The sequence below is a fragment of the Pipra filicauda genome, unplaced genomic scaffold, assembly GCF_003945595.2.
Source record: "Pipra filicauda isolate LSUMZ 115617 unplaced genomic scaffold, ASM394559v2 scaffold9_size5747161_pilon, whole genome shotgun sequence".
Lineage (NCBI taxonomy): Eukaryota > Metazoa > Chordata > Aves > Passeriformes > Pipridae > Pipra > Pipra filicauda.
The window spans coordinates 1,006,539-1,031,690 of NW_024105198.1; the positions used below are offsets into that span (position 1 = coordinate 1,006,539).

At 55.3% G+C, this 25,152-nt stretch overlaps 3 protein-coding genes across 9 annotated transcripts in view; 2 read left to right on the top strand and 1 right to left on the bottom strand.

Annotated features, from left to right (window-relative positions):
• Nucleotides 1-934: 934 nt before the first annotated feature.
• GJB1 (gap junction protein beta 1) lies at nt 935-3,875 on the top strand. 2 transcript variants are annotated; one of them, XM_027743736.2, is made up of 3 exons: nt 935-997; nt 2,122-2,233; nt 2,878-3,875. In XM_027743736.2, exon 3 carries the CDS (start codon nt 2,890-2,892, stop codon nt 3,727-3,729), a length of 840 nt encoding a protein of 279 aa, XP_027599537.1. In that variant the 5' UTR covers nt 935-997; nt 2,122-2,233; nt 2,878-2,889; the 3' UTR covers nt 3,730-3,875. The 2 variants fall into 2 exon arrangements, with proteins under 2 accessions (XP_027599537.1, XP_027599538.1); XM_027743737.2 differs by lacking the exon at nt 2,122-2,233 and having other exon boundaries at nt 943-997.
• A 679-nt stretch (nt 3,876-4,554) lies between these two features.
• LOC113999922 (gap junction alpha-3 protein-like) lies at nt 4,555-5,784 on the top strand. Its single transcript, XM_027743735.2, is given in 2 exon segments — nt 4,555-4,613; nt 4,615-5,784. Coding segments are annotated over 2 exon segments (969 nt in total). The 3' UTR covers nt 5,525-5,784.
• A 298-nt stretch (nt 5,785-6,082) lies between these two features.
• Nucleotides 6,083-25,152, bottom strand: part of ZMYM3 (zinc finger MYM-type containing 3) — a 32,916-nt gene continuing 13,846 nt past the window's right edge. For 5 of the 6 annotated variants that reach the window (XM_027743727.2, XM_039378174.1, XM_027743724.2 and 2 more), the window contains exons 6-25: nt 24,933-25,110; nt 24,298-24,510; nt 23,577-23,727; nt 22,898-23,013; nt 19,291-19,377; nt 18,810-18,960; nt 18,056-18,228; nt 17,463-17,628; nt 13,694-13,752; nt 12,998-13,166; nt 12,296-12,411; nt 11,966-12,140; nt 11,326-11,472; nt 10,421-10,524; nt 9,867-10,035; nt 9,594-9,745; nt 9,220-9,334; nt 8,071-8,325; nt 7,867-7,984; nt 6,083-7,451 (exon numbers count right to left, since the gene is read on the bottom strand). In XM_027743727.2, the coding sequence (XP_027599528.1) occupies nt 7,253-7,451; nt 7,867-7,984; nt 8,071-8,325; nt 9,220-9,334; nt 9,594-9,745; nt 9,867-10,035; nt 10,421-10,524; nt 11,326-11,472; nt 11,966-12,140; nt 12,296-12,411; nt 12,998-13,166; nt 13,694-13,752; nt 17,463-17,628; nt 18,056-18,228; nt 18,810-18,960; nt 19,291-19,377; nt 22,898-23,013; nt 23,577-23,727; nt 24,298-24,510; nt 24,933-25,110 (3,013 nt within the window). In that variant the 3' untranslated portion in view covers nt 6,083-7,252. The remainder of the gene's footprint in view (nt 7,452-7,866; nt 7,985-8,070; nt 8,326-9,219; nt 9,335-9,593; nt 9,746-9,866; nt 10,036-10,420; nt 10,525-11,325; nt 11,473-11,965; nt 12,141-12,295; nt 12,412-12,997; nt 13,167-13,693; nt 13,753-17,462; nt 17,629-18,055; nt 18,229-18,809; nt 18,961-19,290; nt 19,378-22,897; nt 23,014-23,576; nt 23,728-24,297; nt 24,511-24,932; nt 25,111-25,152) is intronic. The other variant, XM_039378175.1, reaches the window with a different exon arrangement.

Here is a 25,152-nt window from a genome sequence, read left to right on the forward strand (position 1 = left end):
CACATTCCCCGCCCAAGTCTGCCCCCCGTCACCCCCCAGTACGCCCCCTCAGTGAGGGCCCCCCCGGTCCCTCGGCGTGCCCCGGGGCCAGGGCGGTGCCGCGAAACGGCGGCTCCCGCTCCCCGCCGGGCTCTGACTGACTCAGCCGCCGGCGGCTTATCAGAGGCCGAGATTGCGGCCCCACCCGCCCCGTACCCCCGGCCACCCCCGGTACCTCCCTGCCCACTGCCCACCGCCCACCGCCCACCGCCCCGCTGGGGGGGCATCACTTGTCTCCCCTCAGCCGCCCCACGGTGCCACCCTGCCGTCCTCGTGCGGGGGATGCCGGCACTACTGTCACCCTCACGCAGGGGATGGGGTGCAGCTCAGGCTCCTGAAGCCCACCTAGGGGCCCAGCATGAGGGGCAGGGTCGCCGTGTCCCGCGCGGGGTGCTGGGCGGCGGGACCTTGAAGCGGGCCGGTTGGGTTAATCGTTTACAGGCTGTTTGCCTTTGTCGGCTGCAGTTGTAAACATTAAATCTGGGTATTGGTGGCTCCAAAAGCAGATCTGCTGCAAAAGCAGGTCAATTTGTCCTGGGAGCTGGGGGTACCCAGAGTTGTCTCCTGGGCTCTGCCATGGTATATGTGCCTGGCCTGCAGGGAATGTGGCAGAGAGGATGCTTGAAGTAGGGGGAGTGTGGCCATGAGACCAGAGAGCTCCCACAGGACCATCCTGGGGGGCTGGCCCTGCCTTAGTGCTGCAGTGGCCCCTGAGCTGTCCCCGGGGGATGCTCAGCTGGGGGGATGCTCAGCTGCGTGGTTGGTGCTGGTGGGGGTGAGTCCAGGCTGGACACACCTGCAGTGTTTACTTGGCAGGGCCAGGTAGAGCAAGTCCTGGAAAACAAGGCTGTTTGGGAGGGGGGTGGGTGAAGTGCTGGAGGGCAGTATAAAGTCCAGGGCTTTGCTGGAGCGTGAGTCTGCTGCAATCCCCAAGAACTTTGTTTCGCCTGGTGCTGAGGTGAGAAGCCGGAGGGCACAGTACTACTGGCGGGGGGGTGGTGGCTACATGCCCCCCAGCTGGGCAGCACCACAGAGGCCAGGGTGGGGAGTCACAGAGGGGCTCGGCCATGGGCCAGGGAGGGCAGAGCTGGTGGTGCTGGCCCCAGTGGGGGGAGCTGGGCAAGGGGCAGAGTGTGGGCATTGGTTGCTCTCCCCCTAGTTTTGCTGGAGGTTCTTTGCCTGCTACTGTTTGCGCAGCTCCGGGCACTCACACCCCGGGCAGAGGGGAGGAGGTGGCATTTGGGATGGCACTGTTGCCCTGCCAACCTGCAGCCCCCAGCTGGCAGGGTTTACTGGATGTGCTGCTCCACACCAGAGGCTGGCGACAAACCCCAAGGGATGTGGCCCCATCTCTGCAGGAATGGGGCACAGTGTGGCGGTGTGGCTGGGACACCAGCCCTGAGGGGCACGGGGTGGGATGTGAGCACAGGGACTGCTGCCCCCACCAGCATGTCCAAGCAGTAGAACAGCGTCAGTGGGCCCATCTTGGAAGAGAAGCAGAGCCCCTACAGTGCTCAGCACCGAGGGCAGCCTCTTCCAGCACACAGCCTGCGTCACTCCAGCAGACTCTTTCCCATGTCCCCAACAGGACAGGGCACATGCAAGGAAATTCCAGTGCCCTCACAGCCGTCGCTGTCAGCACCAACCCCCTGGCAGCAGAGCTTTGAGGGCACGGCAGGACTCACAACAGCAGCACCCAACCCCACGGGTACCCACGGAGTGCTCAGTGCCAGACCCCTGCTCCAGTCACAGCCCTGTGCTGTCCATGCGGGATGGGCACGCGGCTGGGCTCTGCCGTGCATCCTGGGGAAGGGAAGGGACCTCCAGACAGCCTGGGTCGCCAGCCCAGCACAGCGATGTCTGTGGCGTGGTCTGTGCCATGGGCACCCCGTGGTCGGGGTGTGGTGGGGAGGTGGGAGTGGGTGCGGGGCCGAGCAGCGGGAATGCAGCACACAGGCACTTTGTTGGGCCAGGGTGGGCGGAAGTCAGGGCGTTAGATCTGAATGCTAAAGTGTGTTGTTCAGGGGCCGATAAAGGCCCCATTGTATGTAAATAGTTTATAAAGCAGCATATGACTTCCAGTGCAGGGCAGTGGCAGAGAGAGACGAGGGCAGGCGGAGCAGAGCTCTCCTGCGGGAGGCATGAGACCTTAGAGGGGCCACTGGGGGCAGCTTGCGAGGACCCTTTCTCACAGGTACGCGTTTACACGACTCTCCACACCAGGGGTGGCTGGAGGGCAGGTTCCAGCCCCGCAGCCTCATGTCGGGGTGGGAAGCAGCTCCCGGGGCTGCTCAGTGCCAGTGGGAGGCTCTGGTGGGGCAGGGGTCTGTGCTTGGAGTGCGGGGTCACTTCATGCTCCCCAGGCAGGGATGGTTCTGGGAGGGTGACAATGCGTGACTGCATAGGGGGTTCCCTGGCCCTGCTCCCACAGGGAGTGGGGTGACAAAGGAAGGGATGTGCTGGTGCAGAGGAGCCCATGCTGCTCCTTGGGTCCATTCCTAGCCTAAGAACACAGCACTGGGTACGGACTAGGGGTCCCTGTGGAGGTGTGGGATCTTCGCCATCCTCTGTGGCAGCTGTGGGTTAGGATCCCTGTACCAGCGTGGGGTGGCAGGGCCAGACGGTCTCCTGCCTGGTCTGGTCAAAATGCTGCCTTGAGCCCTGTCAGCAGCAGGAGCCACTCTGCCATCCTGCTCTCCGTCCATCCTGCCGTCCACCTGCCAGGGCTGTGACAGCCAGTTGCTCCCAGGGCTGCTGCCACCTGGGCCAGGACATGGTGGCTCTCAGCCAAGGACCCTTCCTGCTCCTAACACCGTCTCTCACCGCTCTCTCCTGCAGACGTGAGAAACGATGAACTGGGCTGGGCTCTACACGGTCCTGAGCGGGGTGAACCGCCATTCCACCGCCATCGGCCGCATCTGGCTCTCTGTCATCTTCATCTTCCGGATAATGGTGCTGGTGGTGGCAGCTGAGAGTGTCTGGGGGGATGAGAAATCCGCCTTCACCTGCAACACCCAGCAGCCTGGCTGCAACAGTGTCTGCTACGACCACTTCTTCCCCATCTCCCACATCCGTCTGTGGGCCCTGCAGCTCATCCTCGTCACCACACCAGCCCTTCTTGTAGCCATGCACGTGGCCTACCAGCAGCACCAGGAGAAGAAGCTGCTGCTGCTGACGGGGCACGGAGATGCCAAGCACATGGAAGAGGTGAAGAAGCACAAGATGCGCATCTCGGGTTCGCTGTGGTGGACGTACGTCTGCAGCGTGGTCTTCAGGCTGCTCTTCGAGGCTGTGTTCATGTACATCTTCTACATGCTCTACCCGGGCTACCAGATGATGCGGTTGGTCAAGTGCGAGGCTTATCCCTGCCCTAACACTGTTGACTGCTTCATCTCCCGGCCCACTGAGAAGACCATCTTCACCGTCTTCATGCTGGTCACCTCCAGCATCTGCATTGTCCTCAATATGGCAGAGCTGGTCTACCTGGTGGTGCGGGCCTGTGCCCGCCGGAGCCGGCACAACTCCAACCCCTCGTCAGGGAAGAGCTCCTTCTATGGGCACAAGCATTCCTCCGAGTACAAGCAGAATGAGATCAACCAGCTGCTGACAGAGCAGGACGGTTCCCTCAAGGACATGCTGCGCCGCAACTCTGGGCTGCAGGAGAAGGGTGACCGCTGCTCTGCCTGCTAGGGCCAGCACTGTGGGGGACCCTGCCCCACAGTCGTCCCACGGCCTTGTTGCTGTCCCTGTCCCAAGGATAGCATTCCTCAGGCACCACTCGGGCTCTCCTAGATGGCCAGGAGAGTTTCTTGGGCCATTAAATCTCCATTCTCAGGTGCTGCCTCCCTCCTTTCTGCTCTGGCCGGGGCATGCCGGGAGTGGGGGTGCCAGTGTGGGGTGCCCACTCCTGCGCCCAAGCCCTGGTGGGTGGCACCAGGGGCTATGGAGGCTGCAGTGCCCGGGCTGAGCTGGGGCTGTGGTACCCTGGCAGATAGCTTGCAGGAGCAGTGACCCCTGGGTGGCATTGATCAGTGTCCAAGGGCTTGTGCTCCCCCAGCACCAGCCCCTGCAGCCCCGAATATATTTAGAAAAGTGCCCAGACCAAAAATAGAGGGAAAAGGTTTCCCCAGTGGCTGTTCCATGTGCCAGTCACAATGAAAGCCAATGGGGCGTGCAGCTGCCTTGTGCCCCAATAACCCCACGCCTGCTGTTGGGTGAACGGACAGAGGAAGCCAGGCAGACCTGTCCGCACCCACTGAGGAGCTGGGGACCAGCTGGGAAGGGGCCTCGCAGCATCCTGCATCCCGGGAGCCGACGGCACGGGAGCACTGGGCTCTGCCCCACACACCCACCTACAGGTGAGGAGTCCCCAGGGATCCCCTTGGTGCTCCCAGATTTCTGCTGGAGGCCTTTGCTCCCGTTGCCTTCCTTGTGATGGGTTAGGGGGTCCCTTGGGATGGGGACACTGCAGGGACAGCCTTGGGTTGGGTCTGTGCACTCCTGCCCATCCGGGGGATGGGGTGGCAGTGTGGTGGGCTGTGGGGCGGCTGTGTCTGGAGGGCGGCTGTCTTGCAGGGCAGCGTGTGCCATGGGGGACTGGAGCCTGCTGGGGCGGCTGCTGGAGAACGCCCAGGAGCACTCCACAGTGGTGGGGAAGGTCTGGCTCACTGTCCTCTTCGTCTTCCGCATCCTGGTGCTGGGGGCAGCCGCTGAGCGGGTCTGGGGTGACGAGCTGTCTGGCTTCTCCTGCGACACGCAGCAGCCCGGCTGCCAGAACGCCTGCTATGACAGCACCTTCCCCATCTCCCATCTCCGCTTCTGGGTCCTGCAGATCATCTTTGTCTCCACCCCCAGCCTTGTGTATCTGGGCCACATCCTGCACCTGGTGCATCTGGAGGAGAAGGCACAGCAGCAAGCGGCAGTGCGGGCCGGCAGCGGGGCCAGGCGGCCGCGCCCCAGGCAGCCCCAGCTCCCTGCAGGGGACACACGGGGACGGGTCTGCATGCGGGGGGCCATCCTGAGGACGTACATCTGCAACGTTGTCTTCAAGGCTCTCTTGGAAGTGGCCTTCATTGTGGGCCAGTACGCCTTGTACGGGTTCCAGCTGAAGCCCCTCTACACCTGCAGCCGCTGGCCCTGCCCCAACACTGTCAACTGCTACATCTCCCGGCCCACTGAGAAGACCATCTTCATCCTCTTCATGCTGGGGGTGGCCTGCGTTTCCCTGCTGCTCAACCTGGTGGAGATCTACTACCTGGGTCTCACCAAGTGCCGGCAGGGGCCAGGCCCCAAGTCCCGTATCATAACCACTCCCAGTGGCCCTTTAGGGCCCCGCAGTGCCCATGTCACCCTGCCCGGGGTTGGCAGCCCCCTGGCTGCTGGCAGATCCCCCCACGGCCTGGCACCCCTGAAGAAGGCGGGAGCATGGCTAGGGGTGGCTGGTGGGTCCCACGGGGAGATGCGAGCGGCAGACCTGGCAGTGTGAACGTGGCCTGCTGGGATGGTCAGGGATGGGGGATGCACTGGTGGCCACAGCGGTGGTTCAGTCTCCAGGCCCTGCCAGGTCCGTGACATGGATCCCGTGGCCAGCACGAGAGTTGGGCATGGCCCTGGGCACACGGCTCAGCTGCTCCCAGCACTCCTGGGAGCAGCAGGGCTGAGAGTAAAACTGGGATGGGGGAGCAAATAAACACTCACTGCACCTCCCTTGACTCCTGCTCTGCCCACATGGCATTGCTCTCTGACTGGTCCATCCTACAGACACACTGCATGGCCAGGGCACGGTCACTGCTGGGTTGGGTTGGGTTGGGCTGCAGCCCTGTGGGCAGGTGACAGGTCAGGTGAAGCAGGGCAGGGACAGGCAGGGCATGCCAGGCTGGTGTCAGAGGGCACTGGGTCAGGGGCCATCCCAGCATGCCCAAGCTGGCAAGGTAGGAAGTGCAGGCAGGGACGGACAGGAGTGTGGTGTACAGCAGCAGAGGGACACTGGCCATGCTCTCCTGCAATGCTCACCCTGCCCAGGGTGGGAAACTAGGGGCTGCCAAAAGTTTTCCACATCTTTATTTGAAATGAATGGTTTCCAGAGACACAGGGTTAGTTCCTACTGCCCTGGCATCACTACAACAAGACTGGTGAGCGGCTCACTCTCCACATGGACACAGAGAACAGATGGCCCCGGGCCAGGGCCCAGAACAATATATACAGGCTCAACAGGAGACCCATGTACAGCTCAATAAAACTGACCAGAACACGAGGAGGGGCAGGAGGCAGCAGGGAGTGGCACAGCTGGAGCCAGACTTGCTCTGGGCAGGGCGGTGGCAGCCTGCTGCTTTGGAAGGGAGGGGGAGACCAGGCAGAGCTCCCTATTTCTGCCAGCAGCTGCCCAAGACCCTGGCTGGAGCAGAGGTTCCCACTGATGGCACCTTGCATGGGGGAGGGGACCTACACCAGGACAGGGGACAGTGGGGAAAGAGGGGCAGCACTGACCCAGACCCATCTCCATCAGTTTTCAGACAACTCAGGAAACACTGACCAAATTGAGAGAGACATCTCAGCTGCACATGAGGGAGGTGTCCCCATGGCAAGGCCAGATCTCTGCTCTCATGTTCCAGTGCCAGCTCCCTCCACCCTCTGAAGCCAACCTAAACCTCTCCCACACCTGGGAAAAGCCCTCCCCCTGACCCTACGGCTCTCAGGTAGCCTGTGGTCCATCCCCACTGGCTTGTAACCACAATTCTGCCCCAGTAGCAGAGCTACTGTTCCTACCATACCACCTGCACCCTCATGAGGGAATGATGAAGGAAGAGGGAAATAAAAGCTTTGGGACCACTGGTCTGATGGTGCACTGCTGCCTTGTGAGATTCCTGCCCTGGGGCAGGGGAAGAGGGGGGGAGTGGCAGGGCTGGGGGTAGGGGGGACAAAGGTGAGGGCAGGTGCCCCAGGGACTCTGCCACCCCTGTGCCATGGGAACTGGCCCTGGGAAAGATGGTTCACCCAGCAGCCAAAAGGAGGAGGCAGAGCTGAGCATGAGGGCCATGTATGTAAGGGAGGCCTGTAACAAGCAGGATGGGATGTCCAAGTCTGGTAATGATGAAGGGACAGCACTGCTGCAGCACCATCCCCTCCCGTGCTGCACGGCCCCTGCCCTGCAGCGGGAGGCAGGAAGATGGGGTGTCCAGGGCTGGAGCACAGCCAGCCCAGCAGCACCTCACTCTTAGTCCATGTCATCCTCCAGGCTGCTGAGCCGACTGTGCTCCTCGTAGATCTCCCTGACGGCCAGGATGCGGTTCAGCATGCTCTCCATCATGCTGCGGTCCATGGGGATCACCGAGTACCACAGCGGGGACTCGGCGATGCAGGACCGCTCGGGCTGCAGGTAGAACACATCGTTGCGGTTCCGCAGACTCTCGGGGCTGCAAAGGGAGAGCAAGGTCAGACCTGGGGGGTCTCAGCTTCAGGGGCTCAGCCAGCCTGGCCTGCTGTCATGGTTAGCAAGGGGGGCTCAAGGCTTGCCACAGCCTCTCATCACTCAGCAGGATGAGGACACAAACTGAGCCTGCAGCTCCTTGCTCAGGACCAAAACCGCTAACTACCCAAGCACCTGGACTCATATGGCACGCTCCTGCCAGTCTGGAGAAAGGCAAGAAGTGGAAGAGGCCAGAGAGAAGCATTTTCTCAACCGTGATCTACACATGCAGCACAGACCTTGTGCAAGGCTTCAAGCCCATGTACAAACATATGGAGAGCAGCAGTCACTCCACATGGTCCCGCTAAAACTGAGTGGTGGCCCCAAAATGGCACATGTCCCTTCTCCAGAGAAAGCCTCACCATTTGGAGAGATAGAACTCATAGAACTTGACTGGGCATCGGAGGGGGTTCATCCTGTTCTCCCGCTGCTCCAACATCGGTACCTCCTCCTCACGCTTCCGTTTTCCAGAGCCACCATCTGCAGAGGGGGAAGAGAGCTGGATCATGGCTGTATCCCAACAGGGGAAGCAGGGGGAGGGACAGAGATGTTCCCTCAGGCCCTACCTCGGGTTTTCTTCTGCTTGGCAGGAGCATAGTAGCGGATGCTCACCACCTTTGTCACGCCACGGGCAGTGGTGCACTTGCGGGACTGGCGCACCACGTTGGTGAAGGAGAGCTGCATGTGCTCCTCCGCTGTCTGTAGCCCGAAGAACTTAGTATTGAAGAACATGAGGGTGTTCAGCAGCACAAAGGGTGAGTAAACACCCAGCTGTTTGCACTCCCAGAGGTGCTCCTCCTCGACACGGGAGAAAACAGTGTCTGCAACACACAGAGGAAGAACCGGGTCACATCAACAGCAGCCTTACGGCAATTCCTTCATCCTGCCCAGAAATCTGTGAAAGACTGACACTTCACAACATCTTTTTTTCCATAAGGTTACTTCTCCAGAGCCATCAGCAGAACTAGATGCTGGCTCTGCCACAAGCCACCCCAGATCACAGCCAAACCACAGACAAGAACCCAAATTAATTCTAATTGCTCATCACTATAGATGGCCACAGAGTGATCTCCAGGTCAGTGCTCCACCACACTCAGTGAGAGATGAAGGAAAAGCAGCAGGCAGGAGAGACACAGCCAGCTCCTGCCTAAATACACAGGTCTGGAGCCAAATGCTTCTGCCTGGGACAGCCAATATGCAGAGGTGAGGCTGGATCTTTGACTGACAAGACACAGCAGGGAAGGCACCTCAGAACACAGCATCATGAAAAGCCTCTGCAGAGCTCTAAGTTAAGTCCATTCACAAGGCAGCAGCACAGTAACCTTGGCCAAGGCTTAGCACAGTGTGCAGGGCTCACCCATGTGCTGGGAACACAAAGACATGTGCCAGTGTGCCCCCTGGGTTGGCATCCTCTTTGCCAAAGGGTGGAGACATCACTGTGAAGTGTTGCAAAGATTCAAACTGTCCCAGGAAAGAAAGCATGTGTGCTCAGCTCCCAGTTATGCTGACTGTGGGCTACAGAAGCTGCTGAGGCGTAAACCACACTGGCCCTGCTGTCAGTTTGGGTCAGCCTGACCCCAAGACACAGCAGGACTGTGCTGCCTACACCAAGAAAGAGGGTTGAGGCTGGGGGAACACAATCAGACCAGAGGATCCCAGGCTAGGAGCACAAACTGGGTATGTGTGGTGACTGAGGGTACTCAGAAGACACGTACTATTTGGTAAGACTGTGGGTTGCCAGCCGCTCAGGGACTTGTTCAGCTCCTGCACGAAGGTCAGGTAGTAAAGGTCTGTAAATATATTCACCATACGATTGTTCTCGAGCAGGTACTAGAAAGGACAGAACACACAGTCAAGAGAAACACAGCAGCACCTGGAACGCAAACCCTCCCCAGAGAACCCAGGGCACACATGCAGAGCACCCTTCCTTGTGCCACCAGAGCTGCTGTCCTGGGGTGAGGCAATGAAGGTGAGTCCAGTGAGCCTCTCTGGGTCCCCAGGAAGTAGAATGAAGGGTAAAAGCTCCCCCTACCAGTTCTGACCCCAAGTCTGGCTGTGGAGGACTGGAGGGCAGCAAGGCCTCCCTCACCTGCTGGATGCCAAGGCAGAGGTAATAGATGCTGTCGGGTTCATAGCGCTCCCCGTTGGGCCGTGTTATCTCCTTGACAAACTGGGCCAGGCCATAGTTGAGCTCAGCTGCTGAGCAGGCTAAGATGTCCTCCTTGATCCTCATGGGCTTGGCTGCGGAGACAAGCACAGCAGCCTCAGACAACAGCCTGCAAGGTCAGGAGCACCTCAGCACCCTGAGATCCAGCTTCTGGGAGGTCTCTGCCACTCCACTGCATCCACACAAGGCACTTACGGCCAAAGCGTAGCTCCTCTCCCTTGCTGGTCTCTCCTCCTGCGTACTTGGCTTGCACCCAGGACTTCCAGGCATTCACTCCATACGAGTAGTTCAGGACTGTACAGCTGGGCTGGCTGCTCATTGAGTCCCGGGAACAGCTTTCAGAGAGCACCAGGCGCTTCTGCCCCTGCAGAGAGGTGTACTGTGAGACTGGGCACCTACCTGGGACAGGTGCAAGAGTTGTGGCCATCCCTCAGACCTGTGACTGCAGTGTGTGACTCCCAGTGTGCCTGTGCCCACGCCAGCAGGCACCCTTCTGCTGACAACCAAGCCAACAAGGCCCATTATGACGGCCACAGGAACGAGACCAGCTCTCACATGACCTGTAGCATTCAAAGCTCCTCCAAAGTATTTTCATTCAAGGAGTGGCCCACAGGCCAAGCATGTTCAGAGGGGAGAGGGCACAACCTCCCCAGCACACCAAAGCCTCTGGCACATTTCACCTCCTACATCCCAGATGGCAGCTCCAAGCCCAAAGAGCTTTAAGCAGGCAGCACCCAAAGAGAGCTCACCTTTCGGACAGCTCGAGGCAGATCTTGCTCTGTGGACACATCATCTGGTCCCACCAGCCCACAGTCAAAGAGGAAGTCCACACTGGGGTTGATGTCTAGAGGGTCTGAAAGGAAACACAGGCAGAAGGGCTCAGCTGAGACTTCTCATCCTGTCCCCTGTGCTGGCAAGTGTTTTACATACAGCAAGATGAAGCAAGGACACTTCGCACCCCCCACCACTGTCTGGCATGAACTTTAGCCACAGTACAACAAAGGAAATATGTTTCTGGCAGATGATGCTAAGCTCTCTCAGAATAACCAGAGCCCTACATTTTTCCCCTCTGACAGGTTTTTGTTTGCTTGTTTTTCAAAGCTGAGGAACATTCCTAATGCCCTTGTACCAGGCCAGTACTGTGGACAGCCTGGCACAGGCACCTCAATTCTATCCTTTGCTGCTACCACCCTGCCCAGCACTGCTGTGCTTCTGTGAGTCCCTGCCTCCTCTTCCACCTTCTGCCTGATAATGGACATTCAGCAATTCTGCCACTTCCAGGATGTCATGCTTTGTCCAGGTTTCTTGCCTTGCTGGTTCCTCTGGAATCATCATCCATAAGCACACCAGTGCTGCTGCCCTGCTCTCTGTGCTGTTAAAACCAGCTTCTCATTCCCCCTTCTCTGCAGATCTCTGCAGATCTCTGCAGGTAAGTTAGTCTAGACAAACACACACTCCTTCAGAAGTGGTGGTCCCCTCACCCTTGCTGCAAGCAGTCATCTGCAAGGCTCAGCCCTAGGCCTGGTCAGTCAGAGGGCATGGGGAGGTAAATTCACACAGCTCTTAGAGCTGCTGGCAACAGTTGGTTGAGGGCACTGGGAGGACCCTGCTGCAGCACAAGCAGCCCTGCACACCTGCTTCCCCCAGTTCTTACTCTTAGGGAAGTCAGCCTCCAGATCCTGGCCCGGCTCATCGAGGACATTTGCCATCTTGACAGCCATAGCCAACACATCGTCCCGTGCTGGTCCGAACAGATCACAGTCCTCCAGGAGACCCTCTGCACTCTGGTTACTCACCAGATCTGCAAGGCAAAAGCAGTTCATAAACCCAACTGTTTTCCCTGTGACAGCTGGGAAATGAAGTTGGGCTCCCTGCATGCAGCACAGTCCTGTGCTCAGAGCAGCCCCACGACACCTGCACTGCCCAGCTTTCTCTGGACAGCAAGACAATGGATGTTTGTCACCTCCCCAGCCACAACCCTCATCACTGGGGGTGAGGGTCAGCACTGCTAGTTTTCTAGCTAGTAAGCTGCTTTAGGAAAGAGCCTGAACAGCCACCTGAAAAAACTAACAGTGCCGCAAGACTGGCACCCCCAAAAGTGGCAGACAGTGCTCCCTGCTGCAGCTCTTCCCTTTTGGTAGCTCCTCAGCAGAAGTTGAGGAACTGTTATTCCCTGCTTACTTTTTTGAGAGGCTTTGGAGAGCTGCAATCCAGGCAGGTGTTTTAGCTCCAAGAGCCAGTAAACCTCCCTTGATCCCAGCTGTTGGGCCAGACCAAGCCATGGCAGAACCTACCACACAGGTCCGAGGAGGCCTTGTCTAGTTCCTCAGCCTCTGCAATCATCTCAGCCATGGCCAGGATGTCAGCTTCCAGGGGATTGGAGGGGATCTTCACTTTCAGTTCCTCAATGGTCTCCACAATCTTCTCTGTGCTTTCCAGGGTGGTGGGCAGGAACATTGGCACAGGCACCTGTAGACAGCAGCACACCAAGCAGAAAACTGACACTCAGCAGATTGACACAAAAGCAGAGGCAGGAGAAGAGGATAAACAGAGAAGAAGAGAGGCTGCAGCAAGGCAGGATCAAGACAGTAGGAGAACAGGAGCAGGTGAAGTGCATTGCTTACCGGGACAGGCATGGAGAAAGGCACAGGTACTTTCTGGCAGTACATATGCATAGGCACAGGCACGAAGATCGGGACGGGGATTGGCAATACAACCACCTGGGGCTTCCAGTCAGCCTCTGATAAGAGCAAAAGTACATCAGTGAGCTTGATCCCAGAAGCTCCTCCACCCAGCCCTGCCACCCACTGACGTGCACCCAGCCATCCAGCACTGCAGCCCTTCCAGCCCCCAGCTTCTATGATTTACGGACAGAGCTGGAGCAGCAGCAAGTCAAGCCTGGCAACAAGAGGCTTGCCTTAGCCAGAAGTGCAAGTCCTGCTCTTATGTAACCCTGCCAAGAGGTCCAGTTGCCTTGCACATGCTGGAGACCACACACACATGCCCAGCATGAGCTACAGAGTGGAACATGCTCAGCAGATGGCCCTCGGACAAGCTAACAATCTCCAGAGCAACAGGAGTTGTCCCACAAGAAGTGGGATCATGCTACAGTGCTCTTTGCATCTCTCCTTTTGCTGATGATGGGAATGGGCTCCCTGCCTCCAGCCCTGCCACATGTGCCCTGCACCTGCCCACAGACTCCTCAGCATGGTGCCAAACACACTTTGTGCAGCGTTTCAAGCTGGATGCAGAGTCTGGAGCAGGGATGTGCCCCTTGCCTTTCCAAAATGCCCCTGTAATCCTGCAGTTATGTCTTGTTTTCCTACCTGTCTGACATCCTTTGGACTTCATTTCTAACTTGCAGGAAACGCCCCGGTTCTGCATCAGTGGTTTACACATGGCAGCTTTGTTTTTCCGAGGGGTAGCTGGAACCACTGGTGGGGCGGGAGGCGGCGCAGCTGAAGATGTCTGGGCTGAGGAGGCCTTTGCTGACAGCTGAGAAAATGCAGAAAGCAGGAGGTTGATGTTCACCTAAGGCAGCACAACCTCTTTCCTACTACAGCTACAGCTGGAGTGACTCCCAAAGCACCTCCTGGGGCCTGGCAGTCCCCAACACACACGTCAGGCCTGGACGAAGGACTGCCAAGCTGCTCCTGGCAGGCAGCAAACCTGTGTGGTGTCCCTGCTGTGCCAGGAGTCTGGCACTGGTGGCTCCCGTCCCACGGGGCAGAGGAAACAGTGGGACAGTGACTAAACCCAGGCACAGAAAAGCACCATGCAAAAGAAGCCAGTGCCACTGTGTCAGGTTATTCTGGAGTTCATCATCAACTCCTAGGGAATGGTTATTCTTCCCCCTTGCAGGACTTATGCTGATACTGCCCTCCCTAGGAGCTCTTATGAGCTCCCACTATCCAGACATCTTAAAATTCATTGATTGTAGAAGAACGAAATCCCCCTGAGCAATGGCAGAACTGTTCTCTCTTTGTGCTATCTTGCAAACTCCTACCTCCAATGGGTCTTACCATGTTAGTCTCTGTCTTCTGTGGGGAAGGGACAGCTGGTTTTGGATCTGAAGTCTGACCTGTAAGAGAAAGCAACAACTCTTGAGTTCAAGAGCTCCTAGGCCAATGTGTCCCACTGCTGGGACTGGAGGTACCAGCAGCCAGAGAGCAGGGACAGGCTCCCCAGAAACTCCTCCTGGCCACTCCAGGAATAGTTAATGTTTCCACAATCTCTAGCCCTAGCAGCTCAGAAGACACTACAACTCCAAAATCGAGTTACTCCCATGTCATTTTGTGCTCACCTGCAGTCCACCCCATCCCCATCACAGCAGGTCAGGAGAAATCCCAGCCCCTTGTTGAGAGAGGAATCCAGGGCTCTATTCCCAGCTCTGCCTATTGGCTTGCTGTACCGAGCCATGGCCTCTCCCTGTGCCTCCATATCCCTGCTACAAATATCTTGGCAAAGTGCTTCGAGATCCCTAGGAAGAAGGTGACAGAGCTATCAGTAGCATTATGAGATATTTCAGAAAGCAGAGAGACAGCTTTGCCCTAGCCCTAGGGATGCAGTATATTCCCCTAAGGAAAGAAGGGATCACCTACAGATAAGAGGTGCATGTGGCAGGCAGTCTCAGGTGGTGACAGTATCACCCTGCCCTGGATGATAATTCCAGCTCATTTGCTCTGCAGAGAACCTGCACCCATCTCAAAGGCCTATGAGCTAACAGAGCACCTTCATCCCAGCCTCCAGTGAGCCCTGGTTACCCATGTGGCTGCCAGAAACATCTGCCTTCTACAGCACTGACTAACTGTGGGTCATGCATGGAGGAGACACCTGCGAGGAAAGCAGCAGGTCTCAGCACCCAAAGGCAGTGGCGGGTCCATTTGCACCTCCTACACACAGACTGGCTCTTCAGGAAAGACCCAGATTCCTAGAGGTCCAACACACAGACCATGCACTGTGCAGATTTCCTCTGTCCTAAGGAAATGCAGGACAGCTCTTGTGCAACTGGAGGCCTGGCGGGCTCCACTTGCTGGCCACCACAGCGGAAAACAGGCAAGTTCCAGCTAGAGGAAGCTCCCTAGTCTGCAGCCGAGCATTCAGCCATAGGTTCTGCAGCAGTCTCAGGGTCCAAGAACTCACCCTGACAGCCCAAAGTGGATGGGCAGCAGGTCCAGGTAGGAAACATCAGTGGCTTGACTGAGAAAAGACAAGCTATGGCACAGGAGTGGAATTTCTGCTGCAGCAAAATCAAAAGCAAACATGATTGCCCCACAGGCCAATGATTTAGGACTAAGAAAACAAGATTCTCCTGCCACAAAGTTCCATGTGTCCAGGCTTCGAGGAAAACTGTGGTTTGTTCTTTACTCTCATCCCAATACCAACAAAGAGCTGTCAAGGCATGCCTGCCCCATCAGTGACTTCTGACCCTCTACCCTCTCCAGTTGGTCAGTCCCATGCAGAGCCAGTTCCCCTTGGAAGTGTTTGGGCACAGTTTTGTAGCAGAAGCTCCTCAATCCTGCATTACATGGACTGTTCCCAGCAAAAGAATAGCTGCTTATATGATCAGCAACAAGCAGTCTCAAGATCACTAAGTTGGTAGCAGCCAGTGGGTCACGGGAATTAAGGGTTCTAGGCAACCACTGGCTGCAACAGAATAACCAAGTAGTCAACAGCTCTGCCCACGATGGGCCTGAAATCCAGGCAGTCCCTTGTGAGCTGGCGATGCAGCTGCCAGGTCCACAGGACACCCTGACTGCACCAGGCAAAGCTGCTCCTCATCATGAGCTGACAAGCTGCTCCTCCTCAAATTCCCTGCACAGCACAGTGGGCTGGAAAGCTCTCTGTGTAAGCAGGTCCTTGGCTCCAGCACCCTTCCTTTGCAAACTCAGCAGTATGCCACAGTCCTGGGGCAAGGGTGTCCATGGCTATCCCACATCTGGGTGTGCCAGAACACACAGAGGGCCCAGTGCCACCAGCAGCATTCACCGAGCACAGCAGCTGCTGGGGCAGCCTGGAGCTTGTGCTCACTCACTACTGATGAAGGGCTTTTCCTTGGCTCCCTCAGAGTCCTCACAGGGGGCACAGAGAGGCAGCTGTGGCACAGTGAAGGGTGATGCCCCACATACCAAGAAGCAAAATTCTTGGAGCTTTCCAGAGATGTGGTACAGGGGGCCTGAGACTCTCGTGATTGGTGGTGGTGGTGAAGGTACTTCTGAGTCTTGTGGTCCATGGCTCCAAGTAGCAAGGTCCAACGGCTAAACAACGTGAAACATGGTTCCCTCTGCAGGCAGAGTTTGCCACTGTGCCTGTGTTGCAAAAGCAGTGTTATTGGTCCCTCACAAGTGACATGCCTTGAAAGCAGAGGACAAATGCAACAGGATGGCTAGGGCTGTGGAATCACTTGGTGAGCTACAGGAACCAGCAAGTTTAACATCTCTTCTTCTCCTGGGCAGCAGAACACTGTAAACCATCAAGCAGACTTCCCATGGGCACCCTTGTGCCAGCAGAAACCAACAGTTCCTTATCCAGGTCACTCCAGTGTCCTGCCACTTGAGCTGTCACCTCACACAGCTCTTGGAAGGCAGGTTGGGACTCCCCTAGCTGGGGGAACCTGCTGCTTCTGGAGAAGCAGCTCTGCTTTGCTATCTAAGCAGCAGCGACATCTGGAGCTTCCCCCATCTTACAATCAGCCCACAGGAGAGGAACTAGAAGAATCTGGAGGTGGATGATGAGGTCTCTCACGTGAAGGTCCTTGTCTTGGTTTCCCCTCCTTGGTACACCCTAGCCAGGGTTTTACACTTCATGAAATCCCAGGGAAGGCAGCAAAGCCCTGAACCTGCAGCGCAGGTATGTGTTGGAGCTTGATACACTGAAGGAAGTCCCACCATAAACTGCAGGCATCTTAACTAGATCCCACAGATTACCAAGGACATCGTGGCCTATGCCAGACCAAGCAGAATGAGATTATGCAAAAGTCCAAGGGCCAAGCGATGTCTTGTCACTCACTACGAGCACCTTCCATCCTGAGGGATCCCAAAGCACTTTGCAATCTTGCATAAGCAACTGGCTCAAGTTAACGATAGGAAATGGGGCAACAGGCAGCGAAAATCTCCTCTCCAGCTGGAACTCCATGGATGCAGAATGGGGTTATCTGGGGGACAGGGTTGGCAACTCCCCAAAGCTGCAGTGAACTTTGGGTAAATGGTAGGACTCCAATCTAACATCACAAGACAAGAGTGCCTCCAGCAGCTCAGTGCTCCCTCAAGACCGTTCTAGGTTCAGCTCTGGCTGAGGAGAGCCCACCTACAGCGTCACCAGCACCACTTCCTGCAGCACCCTTCTTTGTCCTTGAATGCTTCCCATCCAAGCACTGACCTGGCCCAATCCAGATTAGCTTATGAGATCTGAGAAGGTCACAGCTTGGAGGTGGTGTGGGGCTGCAGGTGGATTGTCATGCCAAACCACGCTGTCCCCTAACCCTGTAAATCGAGCTCTCCGCTGGCAACTTGAGGATGTTAAATCCCTGAGTATCCTCGCTAAGTGTGAGCTACAGGCAGCACGCTGGCACCGGCTCCTCCCGTCTGGGCCCTGTGTGTCATAGAACCATAGATGTTAGAGATGGAGAAGCCCATTAGGTCCCACTCCGTCCTTTCCCCCCCAGGGGCCAGTGCAGGATTGTTCCCTAGCGTCTCCTCCAGTCCCAAGCAGGAAGCTTCCACCCCTGCCGTTCAGTCTTCCCTGTGTCTCTCAGACTGAGCTATGCAGGTCCCCTCCCTCCCTCCTACTCACTGTTCAGCAGGCTCTCGGGCCCCTTCTGCGTGTCCAGGTTGGGCTGGTTCTGTTGATTGTAAAATCGCAGCAGACACTGCTGGTTGCAGAAGTGTTTGATTTGCCCCCGCCAGTGGATGGTTTCCAGCAGCTTCCCCTGACGCTTGCAGGCATGGCACCGAGCTGCCTAAAGCCCGCATCAGCAGGAGAGAAACAACGAGTAACTAACCACACCCCCTCCGAGTGCAACACAACTCTCCAGTGAAAGGTGCACATAGCAAGGTGCTGTGAGCTTCCCCACAGCAGTGCCCTGCCAGTGCCAGCCAGGGACTCCAGCGGTGCGAACTTCTCACAGCAGCACTAGCCGCGGATCCAGCACTGTGAGCTTCCTCAGTGCAGTGCTCTGTCTGGCAGGATCAGCTGGGGACTCCAGCTACGTGAGCTTCCCCGTAGCAGTGTCCCGTCATTGCCAGGCAGGACTCCAGCAGTGCCAGGTTCTCCGCAGCAGTGCCAGCCAGACTCCAGCAGTGCGAACTTCCTCAGTGCAATGCCCACTTATCTGGGTGCCGTGCCCACCACAGCACTTAGCACAAGCTGCCAGTGCCAATACTGACCTTGAAGTACCAGAGCAAGTATTTGCTTTTGCAGTCTTCACTACAGAAGTCCCAGGTGCTGCCCTCCAGCTGCTCGGTGACCGCCCGCTGGCAGGTCTGAGAACAGTAGGTGCAGGTGATGCAGCACAGGCCCAGGTTCTTGGTGAAATCCTGTTTGTAAAGAAGCACACACCCTGCGGAGAAACAATAGGAGTGAAACCTTCCCAGGATGAACTGGGGGCCTCCCTGACCCAAACATGACCAAAATCCAGGTCTGCGGAGACAACAGAGCACACGCAACACACTGTAGGGAACAATCCAGCACTGGCCCCTGGGGCTGGGATAAGATGGGACCTCATGGGGACTTGCCATCTCTCACCTCCATGCTTCTAGGAAGAGTCTGACTCCAACCTCCTGTGTGCAGGAACCCAGCAGGCAGGGCAAGGCCAGGTCAGGCCAGCCCAGACGCAAGAGCGTAGAAGTGCATGATGACAGGAGGAGCGGAGCTGCCACCTGCTGTCTCCCCAGCCCCCAGAGAGAGAAAAGCTGTGAGAAGGCCCTCCCCAAGGACACAATGAACGGTAAAGATCTAGCCCTAGGGCCTGGCTGGACAGCAAGCCATCCCCACAACAGTCCTCCCTTCACTGCACGGCAAGGCTCTTGCCCCAGGGCCTGGCTAAGACAATCTCCCCTCTGCTCCTCTCCATGCTCTCTTCTCCTCCCCCAGCATGGGCTGGCATGGGGGCTCTGCCTTTCCCATGCCTTCCCCAAGTACCTTCGCTGCAGAAGTTCTTCTCCACTCCAGAGAAACGGATCTTCTCATGCAGCAGCTTCTCCTGCTTGCAGTGCTCACACTGGGACACCACCCCACGCAGCCGCTTGAAGTCCTCGCAGCAGTCCTTGCAGCAGAACTGATACACCTTGTCCTGCCAAAGAGACCGCTGCCAGGTCAGCCAGGCTGCCAGGAGGTTCCCACACTTCTCAAGGAAGCAGGAGAAGACTACAGGGCTGAGTCAACTCCCCAGTTCTCCTGGCACAGGGTTTGGCAGAAGTGGTCTCCTCCTGCCCTTCCGACATCCCGCTGAATTCCAGGAGTGCGGCACTCGGCACAGTCTCCAGGCATGTCTCTGCAGCCAAGGCTTTCAGAGAACTGGCACAGGAGGAGCTCTGCTTTGAGCAGAGAGAGATGAAGGAGCCCTGCAGCTCTCACCAGTGTTGGCCTCCAACTCAATATTCCCCCCGGGGAAAGTCCTCACCTGCCAGTCTAGGATCTCTGGCTTCCCGCTGAAAAGATTGTGGCAGTAATGGCAGTTGAGGTGGATCCCACCTTCCGGGCTGGTGCGCTGCAGGAGAAGAGACAGCTCATGGAGGGAGAGGCACATGGAGGGCAGTGGACATCTGATTCTCACTGCCACCACTGCCTGTCTCCTCCACAGTCACAAGCAGCCCACCCAGCCCCACTCAGACCTGATGCCACCATTGGTGACTCAGTCAGTCCACCAGATCATATCTCAAGCTCCTGGAGAGCAGATTCTTGACAGCAATTTCACTTTGCTTCCAATGTGCTGGGTCCAGCTCTTCTCAGGAAGGCAAGCTTTCAAGCTGCCACCCCACTGGATTTGAAAACATCAAGGGATGGGGGCTCTGCAACTTCTTCTCTAAAAGTTCCTGAAGCGCAGCTGCTTGGTTTCTATTTTCAAGGTAATGGAGTTTCAGAATTCAAGCAGCCTTCTCATTCCACCTTCTGCTAGATTAAATAGCCATTTAGCATTTAGTGTCTCATCCATAAGGATCTATTTATTAATAAAGTCATCTTCCTGGTTTTCTTTCTGATAACCTCAGATAAGGCATTCTGCAAGTGCCTCAGTACAAGCATTTTTCAAGCCCAAATGTAATTTTTATGTTGGTTTTTTTTTCAGGATACTTCCAAGTTTTCTGCAATATTGAAAATAAAGCGGACATTGGAAAATATTTCCTATCTGTCCAACATTCTAGGTAGCTCTTTTGCTCCCTAGTCCTCAAACTTTAACTCCATGTTCTTCTGCTTCTGCTTGCAAGAACTTAATTAATCCTTCCCTCTGTGGCTGTAAACTGAGACACTCATACCGAACAGTTTATCTGCTGTAATCCCAAGGTCTTTTCAAAATCCTTACTTTCCCAGGACTTGCATCCCCACACTACTTGAGAAAGGCTGACACAGGATCTTACACTGAAGTGTATTTAAGCACAGATTAGGAGGAACCAGCCTTGTCAATCAATCCAATTTCTTTGCTTTCTGTGACTGCCCTGGCTTCAGCATGGGCTCAGGTCACCAGTTTTCGTTTCATCTGCAACATTTTATTATGCTTACTTTGACTTTATTGCCAAATGACTGATGAAAACATTGAACTCCATTGATCGGTATTAAGCCAAGCTTAATACTGATCCCCAAGAAACCATCTTGAAACATTCTCTTCAGCTGTTTTAGTTTGACAAGTGTGTTCTGAGATCTGCCAGCAAGACAGTTCCTAATCCAGGTTATGCCTTGGTTTACTCATATGGTCCAATGCTGGTTTTACATGGCAATAATTCAAGTTACATGACTGGGTGAAGTCTCAGGTAACTGGAAAAAGGGAAACATTGCAACCATTTCTAAACTGGGCAGAAAGGAGCACCCTGGGAACCACGAACCTGTCAGCCTCACCACTGTGCCTGGGAGGATCATGGAACAGATCCTTCTGGAAGCTGTGCAAAGGCACATGGAGAACAGGAAGGTGATTCAAGACAGCCAGCACGGCTTCACCAAGGGCAAGTCCTGCCTGACTAACCTAGTTCCTCAGTGGAGTGACTACATCAGTGGAGAAGCAGAGTTATGGATGCCACCATTTCTGGACCTCTGTAAGGCCTTTGACACACTCCCCCACAACATCCTTCTCTCTAAATTGGAGAGAGACGGATTTGCTGGGTGGACTGGATGAGGAATTGGCTGGATGGTTGCACAGAAGGTAGTGGTCAATGGTTCAGTGTCCAGATGGAGATCAGTGACAAGTGGTGTCCCTCAGGGATTCATACTGGGACCAGTCCTGTTTAATATCTTCATCAATGACATAGTGGATTGAGAGAACCCTCAGGAAGTTTGCAGATGACACCAAGCTGAGTCATGCAGTTGACAAGCCTGAGGGACAGAGTGACATCCAGAGAGACCTTGACAAGCTTGAGGTTCAACCAGGTCAAGTGCAAGGTGCTGCACCTGGGTTGGGGCAACCCCCAGTATCAGTACAGGATGGGGGATGAACAGATCAAGAGCAGCCCTGCCAAGAAGGATTTGGGGGTGCTGGTGGATGAGAGGCTGGACATGAGCTGGCAACATGAGCTCACAGCCCAGGGAGCCAACTGTACCCTGGGCTGCCCAAAAAGAAGCACGACCAGCAGGTCTAGGGAGGTGACTCTCTGCCTCCTCCACCCTGGTGAGGCCCCACCTGCAGAGCTGCCTCCAGGTCTGGGGTCCCCAGCACAGGAAGGACATGGACCTGTTGGGAGTGAGTCCAGAGGAGGCCACGAAAACGACCAGAGGGCTGGAACAGCTCTTCTGTCAAGAAAGGCTGAGGAATTTGAGATTATTCAGCCTGGAGAAGAGAACACTCTGGGGAGACCTTATTGTAGCCTTTCAATACTTAAAAGAAAGATATCAGAGGACACACATTTTAGCAGAGCCTGTTGTGATAGCACAAGGGGTAATAGTTTTAAACTAAAAGAAAGTAGATTTAGATTAGCTAAAAAGAAGTTTTTCACAATGAGGATGGTGAAACACTGGCACAGGTTGCCCAGAGAGGTGGTAGATGCCCCATCCTTATAAATATTCAAAGGTCAGGTTGGACAGGGCTCTAAGGAACCTGACCTAGTTGAAGATGTACCTGCTCACTGCAGAGGCTGGACTAGATGACATTTAAAGGTCTCTTTCAACTGAAACTGTTCTATAATTCTAGTCTCGTGAAGTCTACAACTGCAAAAACTCTACAGTTACGCTACCCAGACTATTTGTGATCTCAGTGAAGGATTACATCAAAGAACACCAAAAAACCCCAATGAAAAAAACCCCAAACAAAAACAATAACAATAAAAAAACCCTGCCCCCCCAATCGATTAAAAAAACCCCACAACCAATTAAAAAAAAAAAATCCAAAAACCAAATGCTGCAACTGCCAGTAACTACCTCTTACCTCTAGATTCTCTACGTTTTCTCAGTTGCACTTCGCACGTCCTGGCCTAAGTTTCCCAGGTCTTCCTGGCTGTTACTCTGTTCTTTGACAACTGTACAAAACTAATAACCTTCAAGTTGCCTATGAATACCACAAACATTTCACACATGCTGAAACTTAATGTCAGAAGATTAAAAACCGCTAGTCAAGCCTTCGAGGATTATCAAACATGAGGTATCCAGGCCTGTTAGCTCTAAGTTTTTAGACAATACATTCTAGAAGGCTTATATTTCTTGGTGACACCTGACTCAGAGGGGAGCTCTGCCCCTTTCCACCCAGCTAGCAGGTGTGTACCGTGCTTTGCTGACTTACTTGTGCTTTTGCTCATGCTCTTGTAAGGCCACTGCATCCCAAACCACTCATGCAGCACAGCTCTGCACTGCCCTTCCACTGGGCATAACCTGACAGACAGGAGTGAATTACAGCCTGCCTTATCCCAGTGGAGGAAGGGGATGATAGGGCCAAGACTGAGATATGAGCAATTACGGTCACTGCAACTCTTGTGTTCCACAGAGACTTTCTTAGGAACCCTCCCTGAGGAGCTCAAGGAAGGTGGAGCCTCTGCTAAGTGTGAAAGGAGGCATGAGCTCCGTGGCCCAGCCCAGCATGAAGGATACTTCAGTACCTGGAATTTGGTCCAGCAGCTGGGACTGCAGAACTGGTAGACAACCCGGTCTGTCTTGTTGTAATAGCAGGGTTCAGATAAGCTCTTTCTGCAGAAGCTGCAGGGTCTAGGGGGACCTGATGAAACAGAGAGGAATTGGTGAGGGTAGCAGCAAACCACGTGAGACTGGATTCTGAGGATGGCACACAAGCTACTCACTCATCCTCAGTCTGACAAGCTATTATCAAAAGGCAAGGGACAAGAACACCAGGAAACCAAGAGCACTGGATTCTGCTAGGACAGAAATGTTAAACAGAGATGGAGAGCAAGGGGTTCAAGGGAGTGACCCTGTCTCTATAGGACATTGGACAAAATACGTTGCAATACTTGCACCAGAGACCACACCCATTCCTGGACGCCCTGGTACTCCATGTAACAGAAAGGGCAATGCCAGCACAGCCCAGCACTACAGCTGCTCCCTGCATTCTCAAGAACAGCAATGTACACTACCCTCCATATTAAGATGTTTGCATTCTGCGAGGGTTCCTCCGTATCCACATCTCCTTTCCCTGGTCTCACTGGATTCCTCCCCAGGCAAGCAACACATCTTCTTTTCAGTCCCATCCACAAGCAATAAATAAAGCTAAGGAAGGAGTTAGAGTGGAGAGGTGACTGATTCCCTCTGTGTAGGTGCTCTTACCGACTAAGCCTGACTGCTTCACTTTGTGGGAGGTAGTGCAGCAAATGGAGCAGAACAGGCCCATCTTGCCACTGCGATCCACATTGGGCAGCATGTCAAAGTTCTTGCACAGCGTCTTGCACCACATGCAGGGGTAGACCCGGGTGTTCTTCTGCAAGCACAGAGCAAAACAGAGCTGCCAGGGAGACCAGCACAGCCAGCAAGGTCTGACCCTCACATCCCAACCCACTTTTGTATCCACCACAGGACTGCTCTCCTGCAGTGACCACCTGATGCCAGAACCAGGCTCATAGTCTGCAGGTTCAGGTGGTGGTAGCAAAAAAGGCTGCCTTTGGCACTTCAGTTTCTCATTTTAAGGGTAGCCTGGCAGGAATACAGAGCTTGGCAATCCCATTGAGACAGTTAAGTGAAGCCTGCTCAGGTCACAGAAGAACATATCCAACAGAATCATGCTAACTGTATATACCAGTGTCACTGTACAGTCCAGCTTATTGACTGCCTGACCCATCCCTGGGTCCAAGATGGGCCTCATGCAGAATAAATTCATTCTGTTTGCCTGCTTCAAAGTTTCTCCACAGAAATCTTTTAAATGCTTTGTCAGCAATAAAAGACCAAGGGGATTTGAATCACCTGTCATTGCATAAAGTTCCCTGTGCCACACCAAGCTAGGGAGCTGTGTGCCCACAGAGACCCCCCCCCTCCAGGCAGCTGATCCACACACCTTCTTGTAACTGTTGAGACACGTAGAGTTGCAAAACCGTTTTTGCTGGCCTTCGTGGAAGAGGTACTCCAGGGGCAAGCCCTTGTTGTAGATATAAAGTCCACAGTTGTCACAGCAGTTTGTCTTCAGCCCCTTGGTGGCCCGGAACTTGGTGAAGCAGGCGTCACTGCAGATGCGGTGAACCACGCTCCCGTTGCTGACCTCGTGCTGGATCTGCAGAGACATCATTTCTGTCACTCCCCAAACCATCAGGGGCCTCCTTCCAATGCAGCTGTACCACTGCTGCCACAGCCCTTGGGATAACAGGCTGAGACTTGGGCAAATGCCATACTGGAAGCTGGTGTGGACTCAGGGTGGCCTCCCTTGCCAAAAGTCAGTGGAGCAACTGGGAGAGCAGAGTGGTAGGAAGCAGTGAGCTTCAGGGTGGGGAGAAGCAGAAGCCTCCTTCCTTCTGCTAAAATAAGGGCTGGTTTACAGTAACACAAAAAGACCTGGGAGTGAGCCCAAGACAGCTCAGGGGCTGAAGCCTCACACCACAGGAAAACCTGGCAAATGCCCTGGTCCCAGGCAGGGCCAAATGCTGCAGGTCCCAAGCACCTCGTCCAGGCCATGGGAAGGACAAGGGATTTATTTACCTCGCCAGGTTTGTGGCAAACACTGCAGCGGCTGGTGTCCGAGGCATCTGCAGACTGAGGTGCTGGTCTGTGCTGCTGGGCCTCGTAGAGGGAAAGGCAGACAGAGGTGCAGAACTCGTGGAAAGAGCCACCTGAACCAATCTGGGCAACCACAGAGTCCTTGGTGTTCCAGATCTCCCTGGGGATCAGGAGGGGATGTGTTAGTGCAGGGACACTTGAG